Source organism: Erinaceus europaeus, chromosome 1 (assembly GCF_950295315.1).
Source record: "Erinaceus europaeus chromosome 1, mEriEur2.1, whole genome shotgun sequence".
Classification (NCBI taxonomy): Eukaryota; Metazoa; Chordata; class Mammalia; order Eulipotyphla; family Erinaceidae; genus Erinaceus; species Erinaceus europaeus.
This window is the reverse complement of record NC_080162.1, coordinates 116,947,068-116,965,448: the sequence shown is the minus strand read 5'-3', so window position 1 is coordinate 116,965,448 and position 18,381 is coordinate 116,947,068. Positions and strand designations below refer to the sequence as shown.

The window sequence follows — 18,381 nt, the reverse complement described above, 5'->3', positions numbered from 1 at the left end:
GTATTGGTCAGCTCTAGCTTATGGTGGTGCAGAGGATTGAACCTGGGACCTTGGAGTCTCAGGCATGAGAGTCTCTTTGCATAACCATTATGCTATCTACCCCCCCTTCCTTTCTCTTAAAGAGAGTGAGGTTTGTGTTTTTGTTTTGTTTGTTGTTATTTATTTTCTACTCTTTGTCCTCCAAAGCTTTCACTGATTCAACAATTAGCTTCCCCACTCTCCTCCAGTCTGAATGCTCTTGTTTTTTCTTTTTTGTTTTTTTTTTTCATCTTTATTCTTTTAAGGCAATACTAAACTTAAACTGCCCCAGCCCTTTTTCTTCAGAGAGGCCTACAGAGAGACACCACAGCCCCTGGACTAGATCTGCCATGTGGTGCTGTCTCTCAAACCTGGACTGAGTGCATGGCAGACAGGCACCCCATCCAGGGAGCTTTCTCCAGCCTCAAACTAAGCTGTTCTTGACAAGGTCACCCCCTGCCTCCACCGTGTGCTTCAATGGGCAGTTAGCTCCCTTTGTCTCCCCTACCCACAGCTGTCCTTTGTAAAAAGTTGAGGATGTGCTCCATAGGTATTCTAAGATGGGTGACTCCAGAAGGTTCTCTTTTGTGGTTCCGCCTTCTTTGTTCACTGTGAGTACTTGTAAAGCCTCAAGTCGGAAATAGACTAGGATGTGACTCCCCACACTCTTTTCCTGGAGCTGAAGGGATAGCTTGGTATCTCCAGTCAGGGAGCACTAGTTACTTCCTTGGGGGGAAACAGGAACAGGATTCCTTCTGAAAGGAAGTGTCCCAGCCTGGATGTTACTGAAGCCCATGGCAGCATCCCAGCCCTGGGGAAATGGATGGGGGGGGGGGGGAGAGAGTACTGTGCTAACCTGGTGGCAATGAGGTACCCAGAGAGCATCTTGGGAAGGAAATTTAGAGAGGGCTGGCCCCTTAGAGCAATTGGAAGACAATGGGGAAGTGGGAGGAAACTGATCTCTGTCCAGTAGGAGCTGGAGGGCTGGGAGTGGGGATGCGAGTTCAGGTAGGCCTTTAGGGTATCTGACAGATAGCCTCTGCTCGCACCTGAGCCAATGGGGTGAGCAGGCTGGAGAAGAAGTGGGAGGTGTGAGTGGAGAAAGGGTGGACGAGTAGTGTATCTGTGATCCTGAGCCAGGGAAGAGGAGCTGGAGGCCCACCTAAGGGAGGATAATGGAACAGAAGCACGGTTGAATGAGGCCTTCTCCAGGTATAGGACTTGTGGGCTGGGTCAGAGATAAATTTGAGCTTCCAAAATCCCCTCCTAGGCACTGTCATCCATTTTCAGGGCAAGAGGTGTCCCTCTCTAAGCCTGTGGTCCTGTCTGTGAACAAAGGATTCCTGAGTCTTGCAGGAAGTGCATGGAAGCTGTCCACTAGTCATCCCTCAGCCTGCTTAGGAATTTGAGACAGGGGAAGCTGAGCATGGGTGTACTTGGTTGAGCGCACATGTTATAGTGATGAAGAACCTAGGTTCAGGCTCCCAGTCCCAACCTGTGGGGGCAACGTGGGGAGGGGTGTTTCATGAGAGGTGAGGCAGGGCTGCAGGTGTCTCCTCTATTTCCCCTTCCCCTCTCAGTTTCTTTCCTAACAAATAAATAGATTTTTAATTTTTTATTATCTTTATTTATCAGATAGTCAGAAATTGAGGCAGAAAGGGGAGGTAGAGAGGAAGAGAGACAGAGAGGCACCTGCAGCCCTGCTTCACTCACAGAGCTTTCCCCCTACAGGTGGGGACTGGGGACTCAAACCCAGGTCCTTATGCCTTGTAGCATGTGCGCTTACTCAGGTGTGCTACCACCCTGCCCCTAAATAGATATTTTTAAAAGAAAGGAATTCGAGAAGGAAAAACCTGAAAAGTGTCCAGGGCAGTGGGATCAGTAGACTAGCCTGGCCATGGTACCTCCCCTTCAGCCAGACCAAGCAAGCCCAGGTCTGCTGTCAGAGTAGATTTTATTTATTTATTTATTTATTTATTTATTTTTTATATTTTTATATTTTATTTATTTGTTAATGAGAAACATAGGAGGAGAGAGAGAAAGAACCAGACATCACTCTGGTACATGTGCTGCCGGGGATTGAACTCAGCACCTCATGATTGAAAGTCCGATGCTTTATCCACTGCACCACCTCCCAGACCACCAGAGTAGATTTTAAATGTTAGACCACAGGGGCCAGGTGGTGGTGCACCTGGTTGAGTGCACATGTTACAATGCATAAGGACCCAGGTTTGAGCCCTGGTCCCCACCTACAGAGGGCTTTGCAAGTGGTGAATAAGTGTTACAAGTGTCTCTCTGTCTCTCTCTATCACTCCCTCCCCTCAATTTCTGGCTGTCTCTATCCAATAAATAAATAAAGATAATAAAAAAAAAAATCACATCCCAAACAAACCACTGTCTACCCTGCCTGCATTAACCCTCTGTTCCTTCCCTGTCTGGGATTTTTGGGTGCCCTGTGGTCTTTGGGGACCCCTTCCTATTCCACCACTGGTCTCTCTCTCCTCTCTATTTTATTTATTTATATATTGAATAGAGACAGAGAAACTGAGATGGAAGGGGAAGATAGAGAGGGAGAGAGACAGACACCTGCAACACTGCTTCACTTGTGAAGCTTCCCCCTTGCAGGTAGGGACCAGGGGCTTAAACCCAGGTCCTTGAACACTGTAATATGTGTGTTCTATCGGGTGCACCAACCCCAGGCCAAGTCTGTCCTGGGTACAGGTGCTACCACCACCCTATCCATGTCCTTGTCTTCCTTCCCCTCTGCTTCCCTTCTCAGACCCACAACACGAGAGCAGCCTGTGCTGTTGCTCTGTTACTTGGACCTCCTGAAGTGGGTGTTGGCTGGGGATGGAGGGCAGCACCTACCCTTCCCCTTGGCTTGGTACAGACCTTTGTTCTCCTAACTGGGAACAAAGGAGAGAAAATGACACACCATGCACTCAGTTTATTTGCTTGTTTATTTATTTATTATTTCTTTAACCAGAGCACTGCTCAGTTCTGGCTTATGGTGGTGTGGGGGACTTCAGAGCCTCAGGCATGAGAGTCTCTCTACGTAACCATTGTGCTATCTACCCCCACCCATGCATTCAGTATAGCAAAGTGAGGGCATAGTTACCTCCAAGATCAGGTCACTGATCCTCCCCCACTGCCCCCTTTTTTAATCTGATCTCACATCTTTCTCCAGAGTGAAGACCAACAGGAACCCTGGCAACTGGCCCCCCGGGATGGTCTGCGCATGGCCTCTGGAGCCACACAGCAGAGCAACCAGATGGCCGAGGAGACCCCAGGCTTCCTGGAGGCACTCCTCCGTGACTTCCCAACCCCGCTCAGCTCAGAGAGCCCTCTGCCATGGAAGGCCCCAGGGACCACACTGGGCGAGGAGGAGGTAGAAGGCGAGCTGGCTGAGCTGGCAATGGACTTTCTGGGCAGCAGGTAGGCCGTGTTCCCATATGGAGGAGATGGCACCAGACAGGAGGGAGCAGGGCATGTGCACCGTGTAAGCCCTGAAGCAGGGCATGGTTTCCCATCACTCATGCTGTAACAGTACTGCGTTCTGGAGACTCAGACAGCAGATGTATTGGCTCAGGATTTTGAAGTCCAGAGGTCAGCAATCCAGCTGCCTTGGGCTACACTCTCAAAGGCTTTCAAGAAGCATCTGTCCCCATTCTTTTCTTTCACTTTTTTCTTTCTTTCTTTTTAAAATTATTTTTATTGTCTTTATTTATTAGACAGAGACAACCAGAAATCGAGAGGGTAGGGGAAGATAGAGAGGGAGAGTAAAAGAGAGACACCTGCAGCATTGCCTCACCACTTTCGAAGCTTTCCCCGTGCAGGTGGGGACTGGGGGCTCGAACCTTAAGCATTGTAACACGTGCACTCAACCAGGTGAGCCACCACCTGATAACCCCCCCCCATTATTTTCTTAGCTTCTGGTGTCATCAGGGGTCCTTAGTGCTCCTTGACCTGTCATCATCACTCCAGATTGACTTTCATTGTCACATAGGGTGCTGTCATGATTCTGTGTCTCCACTTGGCTTCTCACCCTGTCTGTGTCTCTTCTTGTAAGGACACCAGTCCTGTTGAACAGGGGCCCACCCTGCTCAGAATGGCCTCATCTCACTCCTGCAAAGACCCTGGTTCCAAATAAGGTCACATTCTAAGCCACTGAGGGGTAGGACTTTAACACATCTTTATGGGGGACAGAATTTGACCCATGAATAGGCACTAAGTAGTGGGTCCCATTTCTCTCCTCTATCACAGATGAGAAAAAGAAGGAGACCAGATGACAGGGGCCGGGTGTTAGCTCACCAGGTTAAGCGCCTAGTACCAAGTGCAAGGTCCTACGCAAAGATCCATGTTCAAGCCCCCACTTCCCACCTGCAGGAGGGAGGGAGGCTTCATGAGCAGGTTTGCAGGTGTCTATCTTTCTGTCTCCCTCTCTGTCTCCTCCTCCTCTCTCAATTTCTGTCTGTCTCTATCTAATAAAATGGAAAAAATGGCCACCAGGAGCTGTGGATTTCTAGTGTCAGCATCAAACACAATAACCCTCAAGGCAAAAGAAAGAGGCCAGATGGATAAAAGAAGGAGGCCTTGGTAGGGCCAGCAGTCCCCTGGTCACTAAACCCGAGAAGCAGTGGTGCTCTTCCTGCTTCACAAGCAAGGAAGTGAAGGCAGAGGGCAGATGCTAAACATAGCCAGCTTAACAGATTTTGGGGTAGACAGCAATATGTCTGCCACATGATAGGGGTGCTCCCAGTGGCACCCACCGACAGGTCATGTAGCATCTATCTGACCCTCATCCCTCATGGTTACATTCATAGTCCCTAGTCCCATGTGACAGCCTCTAAAGTCAGGGCATGTCCCTGGCCTTGGTGCACTGTCATCTCAGTGTCTCTCAGCCTGTGTCCCATGCATCCTTTGAAGCAGGTCAGCTCCACCCTTGCACTCTTTCCCACCTACTACCCGGGCCCGGAGATCTCAACAGTTAGCAACTCTATTGGGGCCCAAGTAGCTGAACACAAAGACTGCAGACCCACTCTGGGCCTCATCTACCCCAGCAGCCATTTCTGCCTCACAGAGCTCAAGAGGAAGTGCTGGTCTGTGCAGAGGGAGTTGCTGCCATGCTTGAGGGGAATATTGTGAGACAGGTAAACTAAAGTGACTCAGTGTAGCAGAGTGGGCCGGGGAGCAGCGGCACTGGCTTCTCCGTGTCAAGCTACCAGGACTACTCAGTGCCAGCATGCAGGACAGGGGAGGGGAGCTCTGTCTTCCTTGGGAGCTGGAAGCAGGAAAGGAGAAAGGGATGAGAGCTAGCCTGGTGGAGTGATTGCATTTTTTTTTTTAATTTGCCTCGAGGGTTATCGCTGGGGCTCAGTGCTGGCACTACAAATCTGCTGCTCCTGGCAGACATATTTGCCATTTAATTGGATAGGACAGAGAAAAATTGAGAGAGGAGGGGAGACAGAGGGGGATAGAGGGGGCCGGGTGGTGGCGCCCCTGGTTGAGGACACATATTACAATGTGCAAGGACCTAGGTTCAAGCCCCTGGTCCCCACGTGCAGGGAGAAAGCTTCACAAGTGGTGAAGCAGGGCTGTAGGTGTCTCTTTGTTTCTCTCCCTCTTTATCTCCCCCTTCCTCTCAATTTCTGGCTGTCTCTATCCAGCAAATAAATAAAAATTTAAAAAAATTAAAGTGAGAGAGGGAGAGCAAAAGATAGACACCTGCAGACCTGCTTCACCACTTGTGAAGAGGACCCCCTGCAGGTGGGAATGGGAGACTTGAACCCAGATCTTTGTGTGGGACCTTGCACTTCGAACTGTGTCACTTAACCAGGTGCACCACCACCCAGCCCCCGAGTGATTGCATTTAGAAGAGAGACTAGAAGGTGAGGGACATAAGGTAGCCGGACTTTCCCTCTAGCAGCTGCTGGGTCTTTGATGGGGACAGGGCTAGCATCTCTGCATGCCAACTGGGGCTGAGCAGATCTAGAGGATCCAGCTATGCCAAGAATGATGTGTCCTTGGGACACAGAGAGCATGAGCTAGGATAGAGGCAGTAGGATTGTCCTGAGAACAGCAGGGCCTTTAGGCAGCAGCACAGAATCTGGCCCTCAGCAGGCTGAGTTAGGATGTGTTGAAGTTAAAGTGGGGGGCGGGTATCTCACACCAAATGCAGGGCCAGCTGGGATTCCTTTGAGTAGGAGCAAGGGCCTCATGAGGTCCTGGAAGTGGGTGTGGCAAAGTGGCCAGAAGTGGTGCAGTTAACTAGCAAGGACATTGAGCTGATCTCAACCTGGAAGAGAGGCAGATGGGTAGAGAGTTACAACCCTGCCACCTGAGCGGGGGGGGGGGGGGGGGGGGGGGGGGGGGGCTCTGCAGAGCTTCCACAGGCCCTTCAGGCCCTGCTCTACACAGCCACCTTCCCCCACCCCAATCTGGGTTATCAGTGGGGCTCTGCTCCCAGCAGCCATTTCCACACCCCTTTATTTATTTATTTATTTTCACGCCCCTTTATTTATTTATTTATTTATTTATTTATTTATTTATTTATTTATTTTGGTGATAAGACAGAGAAGTTGAGAGGGAAGAGAGAAAGACACTTGTGATCTGCTTTACTGTTCGTGAAGCTTATCCCCTTTCCACCCCCTGCAGGTGGGGAGCAGTGGCTTGAACCCAGATTTGAAATGGTCTCCCTTAGGAGAGCGTCCAGAAACCAAACCCCCGAGCTTAAAGGCACAGAAATGGTCTCCATGAGTTAGTGAAGTAGCCGACTTAGATCAAAGTAGCTACTGGGTATCGGGGGTAGCACAGCCGGTTAAGCACAGGTGGTGCAAAGCACAACTCCCCAGCTCCCCACCTGCAGGTGAAGCAAGTGGTGGAGCAGGTCTGCAGGTGTCTCTTTCTCTCCCCACCCTCTGCCTTCCCCCTCCTCTCTCGATTTCTCTCTGTCCTATCCAACAATGATGACATCAATAATAATAACTACAACAATAAAACAACAAGGGCAACAAAAGGGAATAAATAATTTTTTTTTTTTAAGTAGCTGCTTGTGCTACTTTGCCACCTGCACAACTCTGGTTCTAGTCCAGCCCTTGCCTCATTGAAGGAAGCCTCAGTGCTGTGGTCTTCAGTCACTTTCACTCTCTCTCTGTCCCTCTGCTTCTCTGTCTCTAAAAAAAGAGAAAAGAAAAGAACTGGTCTCCCTTTGTTGTGCATCCCTGTCTGTACACCAGCAGTGTATACCTCACATCCTGCCTATATCATATCTCCACCACTAAACTGAAAAGCTCCTTGACAGCCCCAAGGGATATATATGGGCCTCAGCCATTTTAGGGGGGACCCCTCACACATTCCTCCTCACTGACCCATGGACCTGGGTGCTCCAGGGAGTAGCCAGTGGGACCCCTGGCTGAGGTGGGAGGGGCTTCCAGGAAGTGAGGCCCATGGCCTACTGCCAGGCATTGTCTGGGATCTGCTTGGGATCAGGGCGGAAGCTGCTTCCCTGCCCCCAGTGACATCTTTGGCCCTGCAGGAAACCCAGCATGAATGACCTCACCAGGAGTCAGGACAGGCACCTTTTCTCCTGAGACTGGGGAAAAGGAAAACCTTTGCTTGGCAGGAAACCCCCAAATAGCAAAGGAAATCATTTCTCAGGTCTTAGCTAGTTGTTTTTCAAAGGCAGTTCTAGAGGCTTCTCTCCTGAGTCACTCTCTTATTTGTAAAAATTAGTCATTCATCTTCTAGATTCCTAAGACCACCAGTAGTGCCCATCCCCCAGGAGATATGACCCAGCACGCTGAGGCTGTTGGAAGGGTTCTCAACTACACCTGGGGTCCCTCTTCTCACTGTTCCCAACACACCCCAGCAGCCCCCCTCCCCTTCTCCAGCTGCTCTGAGCCCTCCTGCTGCTGCCTTTCTCTTTGGCTGATACCTGTAGCCCTACCAGCACTCCCCCATTCATGCTCACCGGCCCTAGCACCCACTCATCAGAAGAGCCTGAGACTCATGACACATGAGGAGCCAGTCCCTTAACCTCCTCTTGGCACTGCTCTGCCCTCACCTGTCCACTGCCAGGCGCTGCCCAGCTGTGGCAGCCCCTGACCCCCCCCACGTCTCTTGTTCAGTCCACCCTCCTCCATACAGAGGCCAAGGAGGCCTAAAAGCCTCATTCGACCAGGGCACTTTCCTCTTTAACACACACCAGTGTCATGGCTCCCTGTGTCTAAACACCTGGCTCCCTCCCTCCCAGCTCCTGGCACCCACGTTGTCCAGTGACCCCGTGAGTGATGCACTGTCCAGTCCCTCTATGCCCCCTCTGCCTGGCAGGTGCAATCCAGCCTTCTGGACACAGTCGGAGGCTCCCACGCCCCCTGGATTCCTTTCCTTGGGTGGCCATGACAGAGTGCCACAGGCCGGGTGATTTAAACAACTGCAGTGTGTTATCTCAGAGTTCTGGAAGCTAGAAGTCTGAGATCTAAGTATCAGTAAGACCAACTCCTTCCAGTGACTGCTGGCCATCCGTGGCTTATAGGCTTATTGCCTGACTCTCCTTCATCTTTACACAGCTTCCATGTGTGTGTGTGTGTGTGTGTGTGTGTGTGTGTGTGTGTAGTCTGTCTCAGTTCCCTTTTAGAGACCCATACAACTTCACCATGACCTCAACCTAACTGATTACATCTCTTTTCAAATGAAGGCATATTCTCAGGTGCTGAAGTCTGGGACTGCATTGTAGGAATTTTTTTTTTTTTTTTTTTTTTTTGCATTGTAGGAATTTGAGGGACACAAACCAATAAGACTCCCCCAGAACTCCCCAGCTGGTATAGGTGACAGCAGCCAGTCTGAACACAGCTTACGTGTCTGAGACATACTCCGTCCACCATCCCAGCCTGTGCTGGGTGCTGAGAAGGCCCTGTGTTGATGTCCCACCCAGCCCCATTGGGCAAGGAGCTGAGCAGCTCATCCCAGTCCCATGGCCACTATCACTACTACAGAGCGGAGAGGGCCAGGACCTTCATCTGAAGCATCTGGGTGGATGTGGGCACAGTGGCACAGTACTCTGCCAGGGTACTATCCCCACCTCATTTTTTTTTTTTTTTTTTTTACCAGAGTACTGCTCAGTTCTGGCTTATAGTGGTGCAGGGATTGAACCTGGGACCTTGGAGCCTCAGGCACGCGTCTCTTACATAACCATTATGCTTTCTAGCCCCACCCCACCTCACCTCTTGTTTCCATTCCCAGGCATGCTCCACTGTCACTTGCTTCATCTCTGGCCCACCAGGCAGTGTCCCAGCTGTTGCAGACAGATCTTTCCGAGTTCAAGAAGCTGTCCAGGCAGGAGGAAGAGGACGATGAGGAACAGAAAGCCCCCGTGACTTGTGAGTCCTCCCTCCCCTTCTCTTGGAGCCTCGGCTGCTAAGAAGGAGACAGAGTACTGACCAGACAAGGGCCAGGCTAGTTGGGGGGGTTCCAGTTTGGGAGATGGCAGGGCTCGTGGACCGCCCCAACCCCTACACAAGAGCAGTGCTGCTGAACCAAGATACAGAGAAAATGATCACACCAACATGAAGTGGTGGGATGTGGGGGGGGGGGTCAGTACCAGCTCTCTGAGCTTCAGAAGGGCCCAGAAGATCCATAACACTTACCCCATCTTATGTTGGAGGAAACTAATATGTTCACTCACCCTCCACCCACCTGCCTCAGCTGACCTTACCTGATGGTGACATGAGGCTTGTTGGTGGTGGCGTCAGGGTCATATGAAACACCAGAGTCCAGGCCTGTTGCCTCGGCTGCCTGAGCTGGGACTATGCTGTGTGGGTACTGCTCAGTGGTGTCATGAGAGTTTGTAGGGAGATGCTGACAGAAGATGGACTGTCAGCTGGCTCTTGGGATAGCAGTGGGAAGGGCCATAGGTGAAAATAAGATCGAGCCTAATCATTAAAAAAAAAAAAAGTAGGGGCAGGCAAAATAGCTTACTTGGTTCACCTGCTTTGCTGTGCACCTTTGCAAGGTTCAAGCCCAGCCCCTCTTGCATTGGAAGAAGTTTCAGTGCTATGGTATCTGTTGTACTCTCTGCCATTCTCTTTTTATCGGAATGGGGCCAGACAACAACAACAGCTATAACAACAATAACAACCACAATAAGGGCAACAACAAGGGCAACAAAATGGGGAAAAAAATAATAATAAAAGGACAGGGGTAGATAGCATAATGGTTATATGAATCAAGTCTCAGTCGTTTTTATTATTGCTGTCATTGTTGTTGAATAGGACAGAGAGAAATGGAGAGGGGAGGGGAAGACAGAGAGGGGGAGAGAAAGATAGACACCTTCAGACCTGCTTCACCACTTGTGAAGCAACCCCCTGCAGGTGTGGAGCGGGGGGCTCAAACCGGGATCCTTATGGCAGTCCTTGTGCTTTGCGCCATGTGTGCTTAATCTGCTGTACTACCGCCCAGCCCCCTTATTATTATTATTTTTTATTTATTCCTTTTTGTTGCCTTTTTTTATTGTTGTTGTTGTTATTGATGTCGTCATTGTTGGATAGGACTGAGAGAAATCCAGAGAGGAGGAGAAGACAGAGAGGGGGAGAGAAAGATAGATACCTGTAGACCTGCTCCACCACTTGTGAAGCAATCCCCCTACAGTTGGGGAGCTGGGGGCTCAAACCGGGATCCGTGTGCCGGTTCTTACACTTAGCGCCACCTATGCTTAACCCACTGTACTACAGCCCAACTCCCCCCACCCCTTATTATTTTTTAAAGGAGAAAGAAAACAGAGCACTACTCTGTCATTTAATGTGGTGCCAGCATTCTAACCTAAGGCCTCACACATCCAAGGCAGGTACTTCGCTATTGAGCCACCCACCAGGCCTCTCTGTCATTTCCAAACAAAATATGTTCATTTTAGGGTGAATTATAGGGTGGACTGAGGCCACAGAGGAATGTTAGGTGGGCCTTACTTCGCAGGAATCAGAACAGACCTTCCTTGCTTCATGTTGCTGATGAAAGAGGCAATTCTTCCCAGCAGTGGCCCATTGGGGGACTTAGAGGAGTAGAGTCTGTCCTGGGCCTCAGCCTGGCCATCAGCACATTGCTGTTTGCCAAGTCCTGTCAACACTGCAAATTTACTATTTTTTTCACCGAGATACAATTGACATATAATACTGCGTTGTTTGAAGTTGTGCAATATGCTGATTTCATTCAATTAAGACCACACCTCGATCATATCATTTAATTATCTTCTGTTACTTATTTTATTTAATAATTATTTATTTTTGTGGAGCCAAGGCTTCAGACATGCAAGAGTTCAGCAATCTCAGGCTGACTTTTTTTTTTTTTTTTTTTTTTGCCATTCAGAGAGAGACCCCAGCACCATAGTTTCCCCAATGCCATGGCACTCCTGTTTGCCACGGGTGTTCAGACCTGGGCTAGGCAGGTGTGCTACCCAGTGAGCTCTCTGGCCCTATCTGTTACTTCATTTAAACTCAGCATTAGTGAAAGCACTGTGGGTAAAGGGAGAGGCAGCTGAGGAGAAGAAAAGCACACAGCTTCTGACTGGGCATTGGGTCCCTCTCATGCAAATCTCCTCCTCCTTCCCCAGCTCCCTACCCTGGGGAGGTCCCTGCCACACTCTGTGACAGGCAGCCATTGTCCTCTGCAAAATCTACAGACTCCACCCGACTCTCCCCACTGGGTTGTGTAAAACTAGCGCCATCTGCTGGCAGGAAGGAACAGTGTAATGACTGACACTGGCCAAACTTGAGTTGAGTGGTATCTGCTGTTTCTATCACAAATAGGTGCAAATTACTCCTGCCTTTTAAAAAAATATTTATTTATTTATTTCCTTTTGTTGCCCTTGTTGTTTTTTATTGTTGTAGTTATTGATGTTATTGTTGTTGGATAGGACAGAGAGAAATGGAGAGAGGAGGGGAAGACAGAGAGAGGGAGAGAAAGATAGACACCTGCAGACCTGTTTCACTGCCTGTGAAGCGACTCCCCTACAGGTGGGGAGCCAGGGGCTTGAACCCGGATCCTTACTCTGGTCCTTGCGCTTTGCGTCACATGCGCTTGACCTGCTGTGCTACTGCCCGACTCCCTGCTCCTGCCTTTTATGCAGACCTAAGATCTTGGCCTTGACCAGCTTGTCCCAGAATGTTATAAAATCTGTTCTTAGAAAATTGGCGTCACCATGGATGCTGTATGAATCACCACCTCTGGGCAGAGATGTGACTAAGAGATGTCAGGTAAAGCCACCCACTGAGCCCTCAGCAGTGAATGGTTCTCGAAGTCACATAGAGACAGTCCTCATCCAGAGAGCAGATGGCTCCTATTGCCTACCACCCTTCTTGGGAACAGGGCTCTGCGGCTGCAGATTCAAGTACAGACATGCTAGTGGGAATTGCAGCACAGCCTAAGGCAAGAGAAGGAACGTGTGCCGACCTAGGTGTTTTCAGGCATGATAAAAACTCAGGTCATGTGAGAGGAAAGGAACAATCTGGGCAGGGGGAAGATAACATAATGATTATGGAAAGAGATTCTCTTGCCTGAGGCTCTGAAGTCTGTTCAGTCCGCTGTACCACCATAAACCAGAGTTGAGCAGTGCTCTGGCTAAAAAAATATATATATATATTTATATATATATATATATATATATATGTATGACTGTCTGAACATAGACATCTTCAGAACAAAGAACGAGGAGGCTGGGTGGCCAAATCCTGTGACCCAGCTGAGAGAGTTCTCAGACTTGTTGGCAAGACATTTGTTGCGTCAGGGGCATATGAGCCGTCTTCCTTGAGCTGGACTTTCTCATACCCAAAACCCCTCAGACTGGCACTTTCAGTCTCCCCAGCCTCCCAGTTCTTGCCAAGCACCTGAATGACCTCTGTCCTGGGCCTGGTGGTAGTAGGCATGGCTCCCGTGGCTGTGACTTGCCATCCTTACAAGCCCACCATGCCTACTCTGGCTTTGGTCCCCTCCTGCAGCCAAGGCCAGTAAGCAGGAGCTCTTTCTTCTCCAACTCATTTGGGCGTGCCCTGTAACACTCCCCATGATCCATCCAGTGTTTATGGTCACCCTGTGCCCCCTTCCCTTCCTGAGAGACTGGCCCCGACTCAACTGTCTTTACTTGTCCCCCACAGCTGACATAGAAATGCCAGAAAGTATATGTGCACTGAAATGAGCAGAGCCTCAGAGGCAGGACTCCTGTCATTTCCTTTGGATTTTCACAGGGTGGAGGGCTTTGCTCCCAATCACTTTTTTTTTTCTGTTGTTGTGGTGCTTTAGTTCACTGCTCCCCAAGATTTTGTTTATAATTAGCACAAGGTAAAGACAGAAAGTGTACCAGAGCATTACTTTGGTATATTCTATGTCAGAGTTCGAACTTGGAACCTCATACTTGGGAGTTCAACATCCTACTCACTGTATCATCTCCAAGGCCACATTCCTTGTTAATCTTTTCTGTAGAAGCTAGGCTTAGGTAGAACCTGGCTTTTTCTTTTAAAATTGCTTTTGAGGGTCTTATCTATTTCTGCAAATCAAATTGCCTCAGACTTTAGTGACTTGTAACAATAAAGGTTTATTTTCTCTGTCTGTGTAGGGCTAGAATTTGGGAGCAGCTTAGCCAGTGGCTCTGGCCCAGGGCCTTTAGGGAAATTGTGGTCATGAAGGCCAACAGGTTCCACTTCTTTTTTTTTTTTTAAACATTTTTTTTTTATTGTTGTAGTTATTATTGTTGTTATCGTTGTTGGATAGGACAGAGAGAAATGGAGAGAGGAGGGGAAGACAGAGAGGAGGAGAGAAAGATAGACACCTGCAGACCTGCTTCACCACCTGTGAAGCGACTCCCCTGCAGGTGGGGAGCCGGGGTTCGAACCGGGATCCTTATGCCGGTCCTTGTGCTTTGCGCCACCTGCGCTTAACCCGCTGCGCTACAGCCTGACTCCCACAGGTTCCACTTCTAAGAAGGCTCAGTTGTGTAGCTAGCTATCAGCAGGAAGCCTCAACTCCTCACCATCTGAACCCGAAAGCTACTTGAGCTTCCTTCCCCTTGAGCTAACTACCCTCCCAGCCAGTGATTTGCAAGGGAGATAGAGAGAGGCCAGATAAGCAGAAACCAGTGTTTTTTTTTTTTTTTTTTTTTTCCCATTGCCAGAGCACTACTTAGCTCTGACTTATCAGGTGAGGGGGATTGAACTTGAGCCCTCAGAACCTCAGACTTGAGAGTCTATTTGCATAACTATTATGCTGTCTCCCACCACCAACACCTCTTAACGTCATAGTGACTGATGCCAATTCTGATCCCTACTATTTCATTCTGGTGACTAGAGGCAGGTCCATAAGTTCTCCACTCAAGGGGAGGGAATGGGTTCCCCTTTTGAAGTGAGAAGAAATAGTTGAAGAATTCATGAACATCTTTTTAAAACCACCATTTGGGGCTTACTGTTGTAATAGAAAACTGGGAAAATACAGAAAAATGTACTTAAAACCAAATATCACCCCTAAGAGACAATATCAGCAGACACCCCTAGCCCCACTGCTTTGACTGTGGTTGTATACTCTGTCTTTTTTTTTTTTTTTTGCCTCCAGGGTTATTGCTGGGGCTCGGTACCTGCACCACGAATCCACCGCTCCTAGAGGCCATCCTTTCCCCTTTTGTTGCCCTTGGTTTTTGTTTTTTTTTTAAATCACCATTGTGGTTATTATTGCTGTTATTGTTGTTGGATAGGACAGAGAGAAACCGAGAGAGGAGGGGGAGACAGAGGGGGAGAGAAAGATAGACACCTGCAGACCTGCTTCACTGCCTGTGAAGCAACCCCCCTGCAGGTGGGGAGCCGGGGGCTCGAACTGGGATCCTTACACCAGTCCTTGCACTTCACCCCATGTGCGCTTAACCTGCTGAGCTACCACCCGACCCCTTACCCTTTCTTTTAACTTATGAGTCTACATGGTTCAATACTTTTTTTTCTTACACCCATAATCAGACTATATATGGAATTTCCTATCCTCCTATTTTTAGGACATTTTTTTCTTTCTTTTTCTATGATATTTTTATTTTATTATCTTTATTTATTTATTGAATAGAGACAGCCAGAAATTAAGAGGGTAGGGGGTGCTAGAGAGAGAGAAAGAGAGAGAGAGAGAGAGACACCTGCAACATTGCTTCACCACTTGCATAGCTTTCCCCTTGCAGGTGGGGACCAGGGGCTGGAACCTGGATCCTTGAACATCATAGCATGTGCACTCAACCAGGTGTGCCACCACTTGGCCCTGCAATGTATTTTTCATAATACCACAAAATAAGCATTTTACATACTTGCCAACTGTTTAAAAGTCCTTTTCCTTTTACCCTTTCATTGTTTAAATAAACTTTTTATTTTGAGATCATTTTAGCCTGACACACAGTTGTAAGAAATAACACAGTGAGTTCTCAGAATAACATCAAGATCCCACATATCCTCTACCCAGCTGCCCCCAGTGATAATACCTTTAGGCCCAGAGTAAGACATCGTGCCAAGATCTCACCACAATTGTGATGCAGGGAAGATCCAGCCCATATTAATTCCTCTCCTTACCCTTTATAGCGCCCCCATCAGCATCCCCTGTCCCTAATGTCTGAAAACTGCTATTACCCATTTCTATAATTAGGTTACTTCAGAAGTGCATGCAAGAGGAATCTCACAGTACATCACTTTTGGGGACTAGTTCTTCTGGGTATAGTGCGTCCTTTGGGGATGAACTCAGGCTCCTGTGTGTCTCCCTCCTGTTGCCGGGCTAAGATCTGCAGCTTGCTGGCTAACCGTCCACACTGTAGCAAAGGAGCTCTGAGCCAGTACCAGCTTTTGACGGTTGCAAATGGAGCTGCCGTGAACATATATATCTGTGTACAGGTTTTTGTGTGAACAGCATCTTAATTTCTCTGGGAGAAATGCCCAAGGCTGCAATTGCTGGATTATGGCAGTTGCATGTTTTGTTGTGAAAATCATTTTTAATAGCTGCTTAATTCTTTGTCTTCAGAACAGACCATCATTTCCTCTGTTGTTGGACATGCATTGTTTCTAATTGATGCACAATTAAAAATGATTATGTAGTTTGTCTTTAAATTATTTCTGCGTGTCCTATGATTTTTTTGGGCTGGGCACCCCTGCATGAACTTGCTCCATCACGGAACCTGGGACTTATTGCCAAACCAGCCGCTTCCAGCAGCTGATGATATAGGCCGTCACATGGCGTTGATCAGGCTGGCGTGTGCTCAGAATGCCTCGCAGCTAATGGGCTGCCAGGGCCTGTGCTGGCCTGTGTGAGGAACTGTCTGGGAGCTGTGGGGGGCAGCAGGAGTTGGGGCAGGAACAGAGCCTCAGCCGGCCTGTATGAGTGCCTCCCTAATCATTTCTTTCTTGTGCTCATCAGTGCTGGATGCCAGAGGTCTGGCGAGGAGATTCTTTAACCAGCTCTGGGAAGTCTGTAGTGCATGGCAGAAGCAGTTGCCGTTAAGTGCCCGGGGTCCACAGCGCCAGTGGCTGGTTTCCATCCATGCCATCCGGAACACTCGCCGCAAGATGGAAGATCGGCACGTGTGCCTCCCCACCTTCAACCAGCTCTTTGGCCTGTCTGTGAGTGTACCACCTCCTGAGACCAGGGTACTGTGTAGCGTGTGAGGGTGAGGAGCCACACTGGGCACCGAGAGGAATTGTCCACCAGTGTGGAAGCTGCTGTGGTACCCGTGGCCACCATTAGTAAGGAACCCGTGGACCACTCAGAGAGCTCTGGAAGGTTCGATTTGTTGCCTCAGCACTCCTGGGCCAGAGCACAGAACTCACTATCCCAGCTGAAGAACTGAAGAAAGGGAATGGTGCGGGCTGGGTGGAGGTGCACCTGGTTAAGCACATTTAGTACTAAGCACAAGGATTCAGGTTCGAGCCCCCACTCCCCACCTGCAGAGGGGTCACTTCACAAGCAGTGAAGCAGGTCTGCATGTGTCTTTCTCTCTCCCTCTCCATCTCCCCCTCCTCTCTCAATTTATCTCTGCCCTATCCTGTAAAATAGAAAAAAAAAAAAAAAAACCCAAAAACAGCTGCCCAGAAGCAGTGGAATCGTAGTGCAGGTGCTGAACCCCAGCAATAACCCTGGAGGCAAAAGAAAGGAAGGACGGAGGGAGGGAAGGAAGGAAATGGTTTTCCTGAGTCTCTTGTTAAGGAGTCCCCTGAGCACCACATTCACCCCACATTCATGATTGTTAAGCCACTCTGGCTGGGTCCACAACCTCTGTCAGGCGTGAGGACAGCAGGCCTGACTCCCTTGCCTCCCCCACCAGGATCCCATGGACCGCGCCTACTTTGCTGTGTTTGATGGTCATGGAGGGGTGGATGCTGCCAGGTATGCAGCTGTGCACCTGCACACAAACACTGCCCGCCAGCCAGAGCTGCCCTCAGACCCAGCGACGGCCCTCAGAGAGGCTTTCCGACGTACCGATGAGATGTTTCTCAGGAAAGCAAAACGAGAGGTAAGAAAGTGGTGGCCTGGCCTCATGCCTGGTTGAGGAGTGGTAGTACTAGCCTCAGAGCTGCCTGGCCTCTAACAAGACTGTTGGCAGTTATATCATTTTATTGTCTGCAGAGGAGAGAGGTGTGTTTTTGTTATTTCAGAAAAAGTAGCATAAAGCTTACCCTTTGCTGCTGCTGCTTTTTTTTAACCAGAGCACTGATCGGCTCTGTTTTATGGTGGTGCAGGGGACTGAACCTGGAACTTTGGAGTCTCAGGCATCAGAGTCTCTGCATAGCCACTGTGCTATCTACCCCCACCCCCTTTGCTTCATCTTGAATGGAGCTTGAAAGAATCATTTTGAGTGAGACAGGCAGAAAAGAGAAGAATCAATACCAGGTGACCTCATTCATGGGTGGAACTTAAGAAATAAGCACAGAAAGGGGGAAATAAAAAGCTCAACTTGGGGGCCCGGGTGGTGGCGCACCTGGTTAAGCGCACACATTACAGTGCACAAGGACCTGAGTTCGAGCCCCCAGTCCCCACCTGCAGGGGGAAAGCTTTGCAATTGGTGAAGCAGGGCTGCAGGTGTCTCTCTGTCTCTCCCTCTTTATCACCCCCTTCCCTCTCGATTTCTGGCTGTCTCTATCAAATAAATAAAGATAACAAAAAATAAATTTTTTTTAAAAAAAGCTCAACTTGGACTGGGGAGGGTATACTGTACCAAGCAAAAGACTCTGGGGAAGGGAGGAAGTGGAGAGAGCTTAAAGGTTTAGGGGTCCTGGTGCTTGATGAAAAAAGACTTAAGTAGGGGATTAGTGTGTTTTCACAAGCACCTGTCATGGGAAGATGAGAAGAATTACCCATGTGCCAACAACTTAACTG

General features: G+C 49.1%; 1 protein-coding gene across 5 annotated transcripts in view; it reads left to right on the top strand.

The window, feature by feature from the left end:
- The window catches only part of PPM1F (protein phosphatase, Mg2+/Mn2+ dependent 1F), a 35,202-nt gene that overhangs the window by 5,033 nt on the left and 11,788 nt on the right, over window positions 1-18,381 (top strand). For all 5 annotated transcript variants that reach the window (XM_007536443.3, XM_016194018.2, XM_016194017.2 and 2 more), the window contains 4 exons: window positions 3,206-3,453; window positions 9,259-9,395; window positions 16,426-16,628; window positions 17,330-17,518. In XM_007536443.3, coding sequence (XP_007536505.1) covers window positions 3,257-3,453; window positions 9,259-9,395; window positions 16,426-16,628; window positions 17,330-17,518 — 726 coding nt within the window. In that variant the 5' untranslated portion in view covers window positions 3,206-3,256. The remainder of the gene's footprint in view (window positions 1-3,205; window positions 3,454-9,258; window positions 9,396-16,425; window positions 16,629-17,329; window positions 17,519-18,381) is intronic.